The sequence below is a fragment of the Prionailurus bengalensis genome, chromosome C1 (genome assembly GCF_016509475.1).
Source record: "Prionailurus bengalensis isolate Pbe53 chromosome C1, Fcat_Pben_1.1_paternal_pri, whole genome shotgun sequence".
In the NCBI taxonomy this organism is placed as follows: domain Eukaryota; kingdom Metazoa; phylum Chordata; class Mammalia; order Carnivora; family Felidae; genus Prionailurus; species Prionailurus bengalensis.
Window position 1 is genome coordinate 176,511,986 of NC_057345.1, and position 13,909 is coordinate 176,525,894.

At 35.6% G+C, this 13,909-nt stretch overlaps 1 protein-coding gene across 16 annotated transcripts in view; it reads left to right on the top strand.

Moving 5' to 3' along the window:
- Positions 1-13,909, top strand: part of GULP1 (GULP PTB domain containing engulfment adaptor 1) — a 266,197-nt gene that overhangs the window by 206,561 nt on the left and 45,727 nt on the right. For all 16 annotated transcript variants that reach the window (XM_043577270.1, XM_043577257.1, XM_043577268.1 and 13 more), the window contains 2 exons: positions 3,779-3,850; positions 9,680-9,778. In XM_043577270.1, coding sequence (XP_043433205.1) covers positions 3,779-3,850; positions 9,680-9,778 — 171 coding nt within the window. The remainder of the gene's footprint in view (positions 1-3,778; positions 3,851-9,679; positions 9,779-13,909) is intronic.

A 13,909-nucleotide genomic window follows, 5' to 3' on the forward strand; every position in this document is an offset into this window, starting at 1 on the left:
CAGTTCTGTGTATATGGGCAGGGCTTGTCAATTGGTGGTTGGCCAGGTAGCCCATCTGTGGAAACCCCCATAGTCAGCAAAGATTGTCTCCCTCCCTCCCTTGGGCCACACTCCCTAGGGGAAGAATCCTCCTACTTGAAGTTTATAAGTGAATGCCCTGGGAGACAGGATGGGAAAGGGGTCCAGCAGACTTTAAATTCCACATGTAGACTTTGGCTTAGACTTGTTCTTTCAGTGAGATTTCTTTTACCCTTCAGGCACCAGGCAGAGTGGAAAAAGATGAAAACCAAACCTACCTCTAATCCACATACAAGCTTTTTGATAGCGCGTGTAACAAGAGCATTTGTTATTTGTGAGTTTGTGCACTAGATTGTGTGTTCCTAACTGTAAGCATTTAAGTGTTGAATAGTGTCTTAGGTCATTTTCTCCAAGAATTAGATCCTGAGACAAAGACTTATGTGCAAGTGATTTAGTAAGAGAGTGCTCCCAGGAGCAACCAGTAAGAGTGTGGGGAAGCAGGACAGACAAAGGGAAGAAGTCAAGGATGAGTACATCATCAAGGGAAGCCCCGGCCTCAGTCTGATTCTGAGGGAAGCTCCACATGATAATATTAACTTTTAGGGTTTACCCGACCTCCAAGCAAATGAGCTGGGTCTTTGTATTTCCACAACAGTCATTGGTTAAGCAATGTGGTGATATTGGAGGGGAAGCAAAAAACTCCCAGGCATTTCTAACTCAGCATTGGCAAAGTGGCTTCCTTGCCCAAAGGGAATCCTCTGAAGATCTGGACCGTGAACCTTTACCAGCAAAGTGTGGGGAAGCTGGAGGATGGGTCCCAGCACTGATAAAATGAATCCATCAAAGGAGAGCTGAGCAGGTAGCAACAGTATCCACTAAATTTTAGTGTCTTCTCCATACAGTCATAAATAAAGAAACGGAAATCCCCCATAATTATAAAACACTTTGCAGTTTACAGAATTGTGTGTTTTTTTGTTTGTTTTGTTTTTTGTTTTTGAATCTCATCGCAACTGATCTTTAAAAACTTTTATAAGGAGAGAAGAACAATCACTATCCTGGTTTTTCAAGTCAAATTAATCAGAGATTAAGTGACTTTTCTAACATCTTCAGATCCCAACCTAGAGTTTATTATTCTGGCATGCTGCATCATATTTAGGAGTTATTTTTATAAATATTTTATATAGACATATGGAATGCATATAAATATGCTTTAATTAACCTGAGTATCATGACTTTTATAACTTAAAAAATACAGGAAATATAATAAGGCATGATCTATTTTTCATTTTTATAATTATTTCCATTTAGGTTATCTAACATTACATAGAAAAATTAAGTGATTAGCTCCATATTTGATGTCTGCACAGTTTCTACCATCATTCAAGGCTTCTCTCTGTGTTCCATTCCTCAGATGATTTAATTAAAGCCAGTGTGGGGTAGGGGGGGGTGGGGAAACAAAATATGAAAAGGTTCCTGGAGCCCTGCAAGAGGTTAATTCATTTAGAATGTACTTGGAGTTCTTCCATAATTTTCCCATGTGGGCCTATTTACATATAATACTTATGAGTCATGGCATTTCTGCTGAGGAATGAATATTCTTCCATAAATATTTCCAGTAACTCTTACAGTCTGTTATTGACACATCAGACATTTCCTTCTAGTTCAAGAATCACCAAGAAAGAGTCTACCTTTCCTTACTGTTTTTGCTAACTCTCCACCACTCACTAATGGAGAATTTCTCAGTGATTTGATAAATTCAGAGAGAATGAGGACAGGAATTTACCCCCGGTGGTGGATTAACTCAGAACTAAATAGCTCCTATTGTGTTAACTCTCCTCCTGTCACTTGAACCCTTTATCCCTTCTGGAGGATCTAAAACAGTGCTTTTCAAACCTGGTGACGCATTAAAAACACCTGGGGAGCTTTAAAATGCACAGATGCCCTGGCTCTGCCCCAGATCAATTAAATCAGACTCTTTAGGCTCTGGTCTAAGTTTAAAGCTCCCATGTGATTTTATCACGCAGCCAAGGTTGAATACACTGATCTGGAACAGAAGAAATGTGACAGGTCCACTGGTGTCAAGAATAGATTTGCCTGTGTCTCGAATCTTGGAAGTAGCTTTCAATTCCTTTTAAGCTGAGAATTTCTTCATTTATTTTGGTCTTTTTTGAAAGACTGGTGGACCAACTTGAGGTCACAGCTGGGCAAGCCAAGTGCCTGATGCTACTGTATCTAGGCCATGGTAGCAGTTATTTGATACAGTTAGAGCATGTAGGAAAAGGAACTGTTATACCTTATAGATTCTGAGAATTGAAACTTCTTTCCCACTAATGTTTCTTCCTAATGCCTTAAAGATGCTGATTTATTAGACCAAGGATCTATGTTATTCTATTTTAACTTGCTCCCTGGGTAATTCTTATGCCGGTAATACGGAGAGCCCATTTTGAAAAACAAAACTCTGATTTTTTGTTTTTTAGTTGTTATTGTTACTTTTGTAAGAATGAAGGAAGGAATAAAAAGATACTCTGACATTATTATATTGCTCCTTTGCATTCTTTGATTTAACATATAAAAAGATTCTACTTACTCATTTGATATAAAGTGTGTACACACACACACATACACATCGATTTATATAAGTGATGAATTCATAATTCACTCTAGTGTTTTAATTGGTACTATGTGACAAAAAGTCTGAGAAATTATATACACTTAATGAATTGAATGATTATTTGCTATTTACATAGAAATATTTTATAGAATAAAATACCCATATTTCAATTCTAATTAGTCTTACATATTTCATGAGATTGGACTTCTGTTTAGGGGTTTTATATCTCTCCAGCATAGAGATTTTATTACAGTGTGGTAATTATTATGAAACGTTTTCTTTTTGTGGGGGAATAGGTCAGGTATTCACTAAAAACCTTCAGGGATATTTTAAAATTCAGTAAAATTTGTTCATAATACAAATTTTATTTTTTTAACGGAGTTTAGCTTGTAGCTCTGATGGATGAAGTAATAGGTTAAAAAGTTTGTATTTTTTTTCATGATATATGAGTGTCATAATTGAAAAACAAAGAAAATGTTAATGTAAAATTATGAACTGTATGAAATCCTATTAATATCTTAAAATATACCATTGACATTTAAATCAAGTAACAGGGGCACTTGGGTGGCTCAGTCTGTTGAGCTTTGGCTCTGGTCATGATCTCAGGGTTCATGGGTTCAAACCTCATATTGGGCTCTTTGCTATAAGTTCAGAGCCTGATTTGTCCCTCTGTCTCCCTCGCTCTCTGTCCCTCCCCACTTGCACACATGTGCGTTCTCTCTCTCTCTCAGAAATAAATAAACATTAAAAAGTCACGTAACAAATAAAAAGCATTTATATGCTTTGGATTTACAGAGAAGTCAATAATTTTTATTATTAATGTGTTTTAAGTTGTAAATATTGAAGCCAACTTTATTCTTTTCCTTCTAAAATAAAGTAGCTTTAGTTTTCTTTCCAGTAAATATCTTCAAATAAAATATTTAGGAGAATATGTTTTTAAAAAATCTTTGATTAATAGGAACTGGATATGGTTAAGTAAATATATTTACATTTTAATATAAAATAAATTAATAACTCCTCTGTGTAGTTAAGATTTGGGTTTCCATTTCTGCCATACCACGTGTATACTGTTATGCCATGTTATAGTTCAAAATGATTTGATGATGTACGATGTCATAAAGCTTGTATTTAACAGATGGCCCTTTTCAGTTTCTTGGCAGCACAGAAGTGGAGCAGCCTAAAGGAACAGAAGTTGTAAGAGATGCTGTGAGGAAACTAAAGGTAGGGCAAGCCCTCCACATATGTGTCTAGTGTATTGATCCTGTCTTAAGTCACCAGTAGACTGATGGATATTCAAAGCGTGAATAGCTCTGTGGCAGGTATAGCTTTGTCTTTTTAAAAATGGGCTATTGTAAAAAAAAAAAAAAAAAGAAAGAAAAAAGAAAAAAAAAGGGCTATTGAATAAATGTCACCAGATCAGGGAAACATATTTAACAATAAATGTGAATACACAATATATTTTCTGAATGTGGCACATTCTTCCTATTTTTCCATAATTTCTCATACTCAACAACAACAAAGTGGCAGTATTCCCTATGTGTTGACCTTTGGTAGCTTGCCTTTATCTCGCTTGGAAAATGTAGACTCATGCCCTGACTTGAAAACTAGTAATGGCATAACAACTGGGTCTCATAGGTAGGATATGACATCCACCAGCTGGAAGTGTAGAGTTGGGAGTTGATTACATGGGGAACTGGTGAGACCAAGAGAGCAGAGGAGATATTTAATAAGCAACTCCATACTCACCATCACATTTCCTGAGAAAATTTTCTATTAAGATGCCTCATATCTTAGCATGTTTTTCTAAGTATACCCCATCCCAAAAGAATTATCCCCGTGTTCTCATGGAGATAATAAGATGGGAAAAACCCCTTGAACAGAATTCTCATCTTTATCTCATTAAGAAAATCTAGCATACCACTACTTTTTTTTAACAAAATGTATTGTTATTCTCTGTAGTTACTCTCACAATTTTTTTGGGGAAACAACCCTTCCTAACTTTATTAGTTTAGAGATCATCCAGTTATTTGACAAGAGAGCTAGGCCTTTGATTGTGCCTGGCAAAGTCATAGATGTAAAGTGTCATTTTTCATTGAACATGTCCTCTCAGTTGGAATCTACTGAGTGTTCAAATTGAGGAAAAGTTAAAGTGGAATGGCATGTATTACGGGGGAAGAAAGCAAAATGGATAATACTTTCATCTACCCATTGTATATGTAAATAATTTACTAATGCTTTCAAGTAAATATGCTAAAAGGTTCCAAGATGATATGTGTCCCATTTGGTAAAAAAGTGGACTAGGCAAGCATTTCTTTCCACCACTCATTAGGTAATAATTCAGCTTGCCCTGTTTAGCCAGTACTTTTAAGCACTAATACAGGATTAACAAGGTTGCACAGTTTATGAACAACATTTAGGATAAGATTCTATTTAAATGTTCAAAATATTGCAAACTTGTCATGAATCCAGCTTCAATACAGTCAGAATTTTTTTATAGAAGAATAATAGAATTTATACTTAATGTGTCTTTGTATCTAGGACGTTCTTTATTCAGTCAGCACAGGTCCCAAACCAAAAAGATTCAACTACATCATGACTAGATAAAATGTAGAGGCATTTGAAATGAAGTGCTTTTAAACAGTGGCTAGTTTTTCTACATTTTTGTGAGAATTTATTTGCAGTTCTGTGTCATTTCAAATTTGGAAATGTACTCTGTTAATAAAGGAATGTGATTTACAGTAAGTATGCAGTATAGTTTAAAAATGCATGTTCACATGATAATTTTTGCCTTTCAAGTGTCTTCCAAAATAAATATTTAATGAGCAGTTTTTACACTGCTGATTGCAAAAATTTCGTACATCAGGAAAGTGTGTTTAAGGGTAATGATTTTTAAATAAATTAAAATGAATAAAACAATGCTCTTTATTTAATTTTATTATATATATATGTGTGTGTGTGTGTGTATATATATATATATATATATATATATATATATATATATTTCTTGGTGTCAGAGGTCAGAGGCTACAATTCAAAGCCTTCAAGAGTATTTACATTTATTTTAGAAATATAGACCCTGGCTAACCCTGGCTCCTCTTTAATTCTGTTGTCATGTAGAAATGGCCAGAAGGTGGTGCTATGGTTCTACCAAAAACAACAGCAAAAAATTTGTTCATAAACTATATTTTGTGTACACATTCCCCATTTTAATTTCCTGCTTCTTTTTCTTAAATAGGTGTATTTCTGGCTGCCTTTTTATCTATTATAGTTAATTATTTTGTTTTATTTGCCACATAAGTTAATATTTTATTTATATTCACTCAGTTTTCAAAACTGCAATATTTTATGTACGGGTTTCTGACAGGAACTTAAGATTTAGCATTAATATAAAATGGAATACTTAGAATATTTTCAATAATGTATTTTATCATGCTTTTATGTTTAATTATGCCTACTTATTTTTTGAGAAAAATTTAAAAATTTTTATTTTATTACATACTACTTTTCTATCATTTTGTAGAGAATTTGTATTTATACTTTAAACATTTTTCATAAATCAAATAATTTCTATAAGTGTTAAAGTTTTTACTTTCAGATTTCATATTGGCCAAAATAACATATTTTCTATTTTTTAAACATGTTCAACTATTTCTATTTCTTAATCATGTTTTAGCCTAAGATTTAAGAAATTGCCAAATTTTCCAAAGTGTCATCAAATGTAAAAAATGTAAAAAACCTTTCAACTTCTACATATTTAATAGTATTGTTATTGTAATGAATTTTATTTTTAATAGTGTTTTATTTATTTTTATCAATACAACTAGTACAAATGTCAGAGGACTCCATATATTTTTTAAACAGTCTGCTTATGATGTTTACATGTGGATGACAATTGATATATAGATCCAAAACTTCTTAGTTTCCCTGGGAGATAAGCAGGGAAGCAGCATTCCTGAACCCCAGTTTTACAGGAGAGATACCTTGCCTCAATACAGATAAATTAAAATTACATGAAGCTACCTCAAGGAAGAAGGACTTGGGAATTGCTACTGAGTTCTGTTAATCTTGGTCTTTTTCCATTCAACGTCACTCTTTCTATGTAGCTTAGCACTATTTTTGTCTTCATAACCAGTTATTTAATTAATAAAATGTTTAGGGCTTAGTTTAATTATATACATACATACATACCTGATTCCTCATAGAATCATTAGAACATGCTTAATTAAATTAATTTACAAGAGTTACAACGAGAAATAGTATCTCCGAATATTTGATACACAGTAATAAATTCATTGGTTTCCTTTCCTAATAATGTGTATTCCCTTAGCAGGACACTTAGATTCATTTTTTTAAAGTCCTCTGAGAAATACATAGAAATAGTGTGATTATATTGAAAGCCAGTAGAGCTCACTGTAAGAAATGTTCTACTTACTAGTGACATATACTTAACCAACTACTTTATGAACTTCAAGAAATGCTTTATTTTCCTCCATCATTTTATGATGTTTTTATTTATGTTTTGTTTTCATTTGTTTGTTTTCAGGATGCTTAGGGTTTACCCCCTTTAAATATTTTTTATTGGAATATTATAGGCAAATTTTGGTGGTAGATCACTATTAGATGACCAAGAAATGAATCCACTGAAGCAAAACTGGAAAGGAATTTGCAAAAAGGCTTTTCAAACATTAATATTCACATAGTAAATAGGGAGACAAAAGAATGTAATGTAAGCAAGAATGATGAGCATGTCTTCAACATGTAAAGTAGAAATGTTTTGGAACACATTTAAGACGTCTGTCAGCAAAACAGACTTCGAGTGAGAGGGGGCATGTAAGCTATAATACAGTAATCTTAGATTTCAGAAGGAAAAAAAAGGATGGGAATGAGACTATTTATATTCTGTTTAAGATATAAAACGATGGAGCAAATATAACCTTAGACATAATTGTTTACAACATCTGTGCAACCATTAAAGCTAATGACCATTATAAACCTTGATATACATGAAAACAGAACTGGGAGGTTTTTCTTTTTGTTTTGTTTTGTTTTTTAAATACAGGAAATGTGTTGTGCTTTCTTTTTCCTGGCAGAAAAGAAGTCACTCAGTAGATAAGTTTAATATTAGTAGTTGCTCTGTGATAGACTTTGGGAAAAAGTAAAAGAGGTCACAGGAATGGTTGTGTCTAGATGTGGAAAAGGCCACAAAAGCCACTGCTCATTGTCTTGTTTCTGGAAAAGAGCTGCGCCTTGGAGGCCAGCTGAGCATCCTTCTGCAGCCCGAGATGGGAGTGGCTTTGTTCAGAGGCTTTCACAGAGATAGAAGCGGCTGACTTATTTTGTAAGCCTTCATATGTGAAAACCCTCAAATTGTTTTAATTATACCAATGCAGGAAGGAGATTATGAAGGGAAAATAAACAAAATTAATCTACTTTCTTTGGGAGAGAGCTGGAATAATTTTTAAAGATCTGAAACAAAACATGTTTCTTAAAGACATACAAAAAATGGTTTGGCACAAATTCGTCAAATTCATGTGCACAATGTAAGACTTCTGGATACAAAAAAAGAACTGCCTCCATTCATAGAACAGGACAGATAGCAAGCTAAAAAATTATACCTCACAAAATGAAATAAAACAAATGGTACTCCCCCACCCCCACCTCCCATATTATTAGGCAGACACTTTAAGACATTCACGTATGCATTAATTATAATACTCTGATGGCAGTGCAAAGCCTTGAAAAGAGAAAAGGAGCTTTTAACCACTCTGTGCTCCAGGACTGAACTATACCATGTGTATTCACATCTGTCCTAAATTAGAAATGCACAATGCAAATAAATATGACATACAAAAGAGGACTGAAGCCCCACCCTGCCTTACATATAATCTCTTTTGAGTCAAGTTAGGATGATCCATATGCTGAAAAAATGTTATAGTAGTAGGGGAAAAAATTTTAAGCCCTAGAAGAGGAGTAAAAATCCTATTTTTTCAATGTTTCTTTCCAGTTTTGAAAGATAAAGGTAGGAGGAGAGTGGAAAGAAGGAGAGTAGTGAGAGAGTAGCATTCCCAACAGCATTGCCAAAATCAAGACATTCAGTGAACTTTGAACTTCAGATAAACAACAGACAATTGTTCAGTGTAAGTGTGTGTCCAAGAAAATGCATGGGACATACTTACACTAATTACCATATATGAATGACATGTGTGTGTGTGTATACACACACATATATGTGGAGGGTAGATGTGTATTCTAAAATAGAAGTTTTTTTTTTTTAATTAACCATTTAATACTTAAATTTAACTGGGCTCCTGTAATTTTTTCCATCATTAGATCTGGCAATGATGGGAGAGAGGTAGAAACTCCACCTATAAAGTGCATGAATATTGGGATTTTTTAAAATTTTATAACAAAACCTAATTAGCATTTGCATATACTTACCAATTCAACAAGAAGTTACAATAAATACTACCATGCAAGCATTAGGAAACTATTTAGGTTTTCAAGATACTCATAATTCTAGTCCGAATCTAGTTCTCAGTCTTTTAGCTGGGATAATTACCTCAATTCATAGCTTCAATTTAAATATGGTAATCTGTCTCTTTTCATTCATTGATTTGTTTGGGTAGGATGGATACCAAATGAGGTATCTGGAAATGACAAAGGTGGCATATCCAGCTCTGGTGAACTGTAGGTTCTCTAAAGGTAGTTTAAAAAAAAAAACAAGATCCACGGAAAAATAAATCGGTCTTTGCTTATCTTCCCACAGAGTTTTCATTGTCTTAACTAATTCGTATGAATATAACTGTTTAAATATAATGAAAGAAGTACATTAAAAAAGTTCTTAAAAAGTTATTCAGTATCAATCTGATTTTAGTTTTAGTAATGGTAGATTATTATGATTACGAAATATTTTCAAGCTATATGGAGTTTATAAAATACTTTATAATGGCTAATAATTTATTTAATGAAAGTCCAACACTGAATACAAACTTTGTGTTTATTCTCCATAGAAACAGAATTACAGTTTTCTGAATAATTTTTCATTTGTAGTTTGCAAGACATATCAAGAAGTCTGAAGGCCAGAAAATTCCTAAAGTTGAGCTGCAAATATCAATATATGGAGTAAAAATTCTAGAACCTAAAACAAAGGTAAGGCTTCTTTCTGAATGTCAGAAGCCCTCCAATCTTTCCTTAATGGCAGTTATGTACCTATTTCAATAAATATTTAAAATTGCTTACCAACTGGAACTGGTTAGTCGTCAGTTAATGACACTTTAAAATTCTGTAGGATTTTTAGGGGGAAAAACAACTTTTGGGAGTGCTTCCAAAGTGGTCTGTTCTTCAGTCTGTGTTTGGGATGGAAGCATATTTAACAGTGTTTGGTCTTGTTTTCAGTGTCTTTTCCTTTGTGTGCTGTGAAAGAGATGTGTGAAGTATGGTTCACTGAGTATGAAAGGAAACAAAAGCTGTGTGTTGTTTATTAAAATGTTTTGGACTGCCTCTTATTGCCCATGGACATAATCAGTGTGTGTTAGTTTCCTAAGGCTGCCATGATAAAATACCACAGATGTGGTGGCTCAAACAACAGAAACTTATTTTCTCACAGTTCTGGAGCCTGGAAAGCCAAGACTAAGCTCACAGTGTTGGTTTCCTCTGAGGCCTCTCTCCTTGGCTTGCAGATCGCTGCTTTCCTCCTGCCTCTTCACGTGGTCACCTGTGCACACACACCCCTGGTATCTCTGTGTGTGTCCAGTTTCCTTTTCCTATTAGGATACCATTCAGATTGGATAAAGGACCATCCTAATGGGCTCACTTTAATGTAGTCGCCACTTTCAAACCTTCTCTTCAAATACAGGCACATTGTGAGATATGGGAGGCTAAGGCTGCAGCACATGAATTTTGGGGGAATAGAATTCAGTCCATAATACAACATAAACTTAAAGTTCTTATATTTAGAGCCCTTTCCCCTGTGAATACAATATAATCTATTCTGTCTTCAAATTAATTAATATGGATTTGTTAGGGACTGAATTGTTTTTAGCCAAAATTTCTATGTTGAAGCCCTAAGCCCCAATGTGACTGTACTTGGAGATAGAATTAAAAAAAAATTTTTTTTAATGTTTATTCATTTTTTTGAGAGACAGAGAGAGAGGGTGAGAAAGACACACACACATAGACTCCGAAGCAGGCTCCAGCTCTGAGTTGTCAGCACAGAGCCTGATGTGGGGCTGGAACTCACAAGCAGAGACCATCATGACCTGGGCTGAAGTCAGAGACCCAACGGACTGAGCCACCCAGGTGCCCCTAGAGATAGAATTTTTTTTAAATGTGTATTTATTATTTTTGAGAGACAGAGAGGACAGAGCATGAGCGGGGAGGAGCACAGAGAGACGGAGACATAGAGTCTGAAGCATGCTACAGGTTCCAAGCTGTCAGCACAGAGCCCGATGCCAGGTTCGAACCTGCGGGTCTCAAACCCATGGACCATGAGATTATGACCCGAGCCGAAATTGGATGCTTAACTGACTGAGCCACCCAGGGCGCCCCTAGAGATAGAATTTTTTAAGGTAATTATGGTTACATGAGGTCTTAATGAGGCCTTAATCACACTAGGACTGGTGTCCTGGTAAGAGGAAAAAGAGACATCAGGGATATGCAAGCACCGAGGAAAAGCCATGTGAGGACACAGTGAAAAGGCAGCCATCTGAAACCCATACTGAGAGAGGCTTCAGCAGAAACCAGACCTGCCAACACCTTGATCTTGGGCTTCCAGCCTCCAGAACTGTGAGAAAGTAAATCTTTGTTGATTAGGCCACGCGGTCTGCGATGTTTTGTTAGGGCAGCCCTAGAAAGCTAATACAGTATGTTATTCACCATGCTTCAGAATTATTGTTTAATAATTTTGATAAGACCATGAAAATAAGTTGGGAAAAGCCAATTAACATTCAACTTCAATTCATCTTACAAATATATGTTGTCAATGCTTTCCTCTGACACCGTGGCATACTTACTGACAAAATTAATTCGATCTGAAGGCCTAAGGAAACCCTGGCCTATAAACAGATTATGAAACCATTTTTCATGGGTCTGTAACTTGCCATTGATCCCTTCATCTATGTGCGATGTCTGATGATGTCTTGCTCTTCAAAGTGTGGTCTGCAGACCAACATGATCAGCTTCACTTGGGCGCTTGTTAGAAATACAGACTCCCAGGCACATTCCAGACCTACTGAATTGGAATCTATACAATTTAGGAAGTCATGCAGGAATTCTCACGCACCTGAAGTTTGAGGTTCTGGCGTGGTGCATAGTCTGCTTGTAGTAGCTCTCCTTTTCAAACTGTAGTCCATGGAATACTTGCGTAAAAAATACCTGACATTTGCAAAAATAAGTTCTGAGGCCTTATCTTAGCATGCTGAATCAGAGTTTCCATGGAAGTTTTACATTTTTAATATATGTGAGGAGAACTGGACTGTGGCATGGATGTACCCACAGTTATTGTCCAAACTACAGAACAATGGCATTCCTTCATAGTTCTCAAGCCATGAATTTAGGGCCTCCCACAAATATCCTGTTTAATTTCCTCCCATGAGCCGCACTCAATATTAAATAAGAAACAAAGAAATAGAGACTTTACTTTGGTGATGGCTCTTCCCCACTAACCGCTGCTGAGGTAGCTAAAAGAAAAGAAGTGGTGAGAGAATAGTCGAAGGTCTATTTAAGACCATAATGGAATATATATAGATTACTGGGAAACAGAGTAGTTGAAAATGAGGCCTAATTTACTGAACAGGTGGGTTGGCTCAGATTACTTCATGAGGCAAATGGTGGTTACGAAAGAATAGTGGGCTGAGGAATAAGTTACCGAGTGACAATGAAACCAGATGTGTAGTCTTATTTGCAATTAAAAAGAAAAGCAGCCTTAGTCCTGCATTTCCATTTGTTTATTTATTTAGAGCAAGGGAGGGGCAGAGAGAGAGGGAGAAAGAGAATCCCAAGCAGGCTCCGTGCTGTCAGTGCAGAGCCCGACACGAGGCTCAATCTCATGAACTGTGAGATCATGACCTGAGCCAAAATCAAGAGCTGGATGCTTAACCAACTGAGCCACCCAGATGCCCCAGTCCTGCATTTCCTTTTTTAAAATTAACTGGCTATACAGTGGCAAATGATCAGTCAGAACAGGTCATTTGTGTTTAAAATGTCTCGTAAGCCATGTAGATCTCATAACAGTTTTAAAGTATATGTGTATGTAATCAATAATTAATTCAATTTCTTACGTGAATGTTTAGGCCTTGTTAAGCACACCATGAGAGAAGAAGGGCTGATAATGCACTTTATGTGTCATCAACATGTGTTCTTGTCCTTTTTTATTTGAGTCTGCCCATACTGTATCCTAGGCTATAAAAATTTCACCAATACTGGAATATATAAATTATAATCTACTAAACCATTCTCCTATTACTGAACATTTAGAATGCTTCAGATTTTTCATCTGATATAAAATTTAAATATTTAGAAAAATACAAATATGATTAAATGCAGTGTACAGAGGAAACTTTATTGTTTAGAATTGACAGTTTAGGGACGCCTGTGTGGCTCAGTCGGTTAAGCGTTGGACTTCGGCTCAGGCCATGATCTCATGGTTTGTGAGTTTGAGCCCCGCACCAGGCTCTGTGCTGTCAGCCCAAAGTCTGCAGCCTGCTTCAGATTCTGTGTCTCCTTCTCTCTCTGCCCCTCCCCAGCTTGCACTCTGTCTCTCTCTCTCTCTCAAAAAAATAAACATTAAAAAAAATTAGAATTGACAGTTTAATAATGGCAGCTCCTCAGAAGAACACAAAATATAAAGACAAAAGTTCTACAAGATGACCTAACTAACATGTGGGGGTTGGGGTGTAAAAAGAGAGACAGATGGATTATGGAAATGCAAATATAGTTCAGTGTTATTAGTTGGTGATTCTAAAGTCCCCCATAGTAAGTCCTCCAGGACCATGAGTTGCCCATTGACAGCCTGTCAACCTTATCACTCTGTTCTCTAAACTTTTGACTGTCAGATGCACAAGCCTCCCCTAACCTAAATCCCATTTACAAAACATCAGTGACGTGGGCTTCAACCAATGCAATTAGCCAATTGACTTTTGAGCATCATATTTTGCCTTACCCAATCAATAGCACCAAAGCTTTTCTTCCCTATCCCAAAGTCTCAGTTTCTGTAATTAATAGCTAATTTTCAAAAGACCCAATTGAATTTTTCCCTAAAAGCATAGGAAAGAACCATCCTTT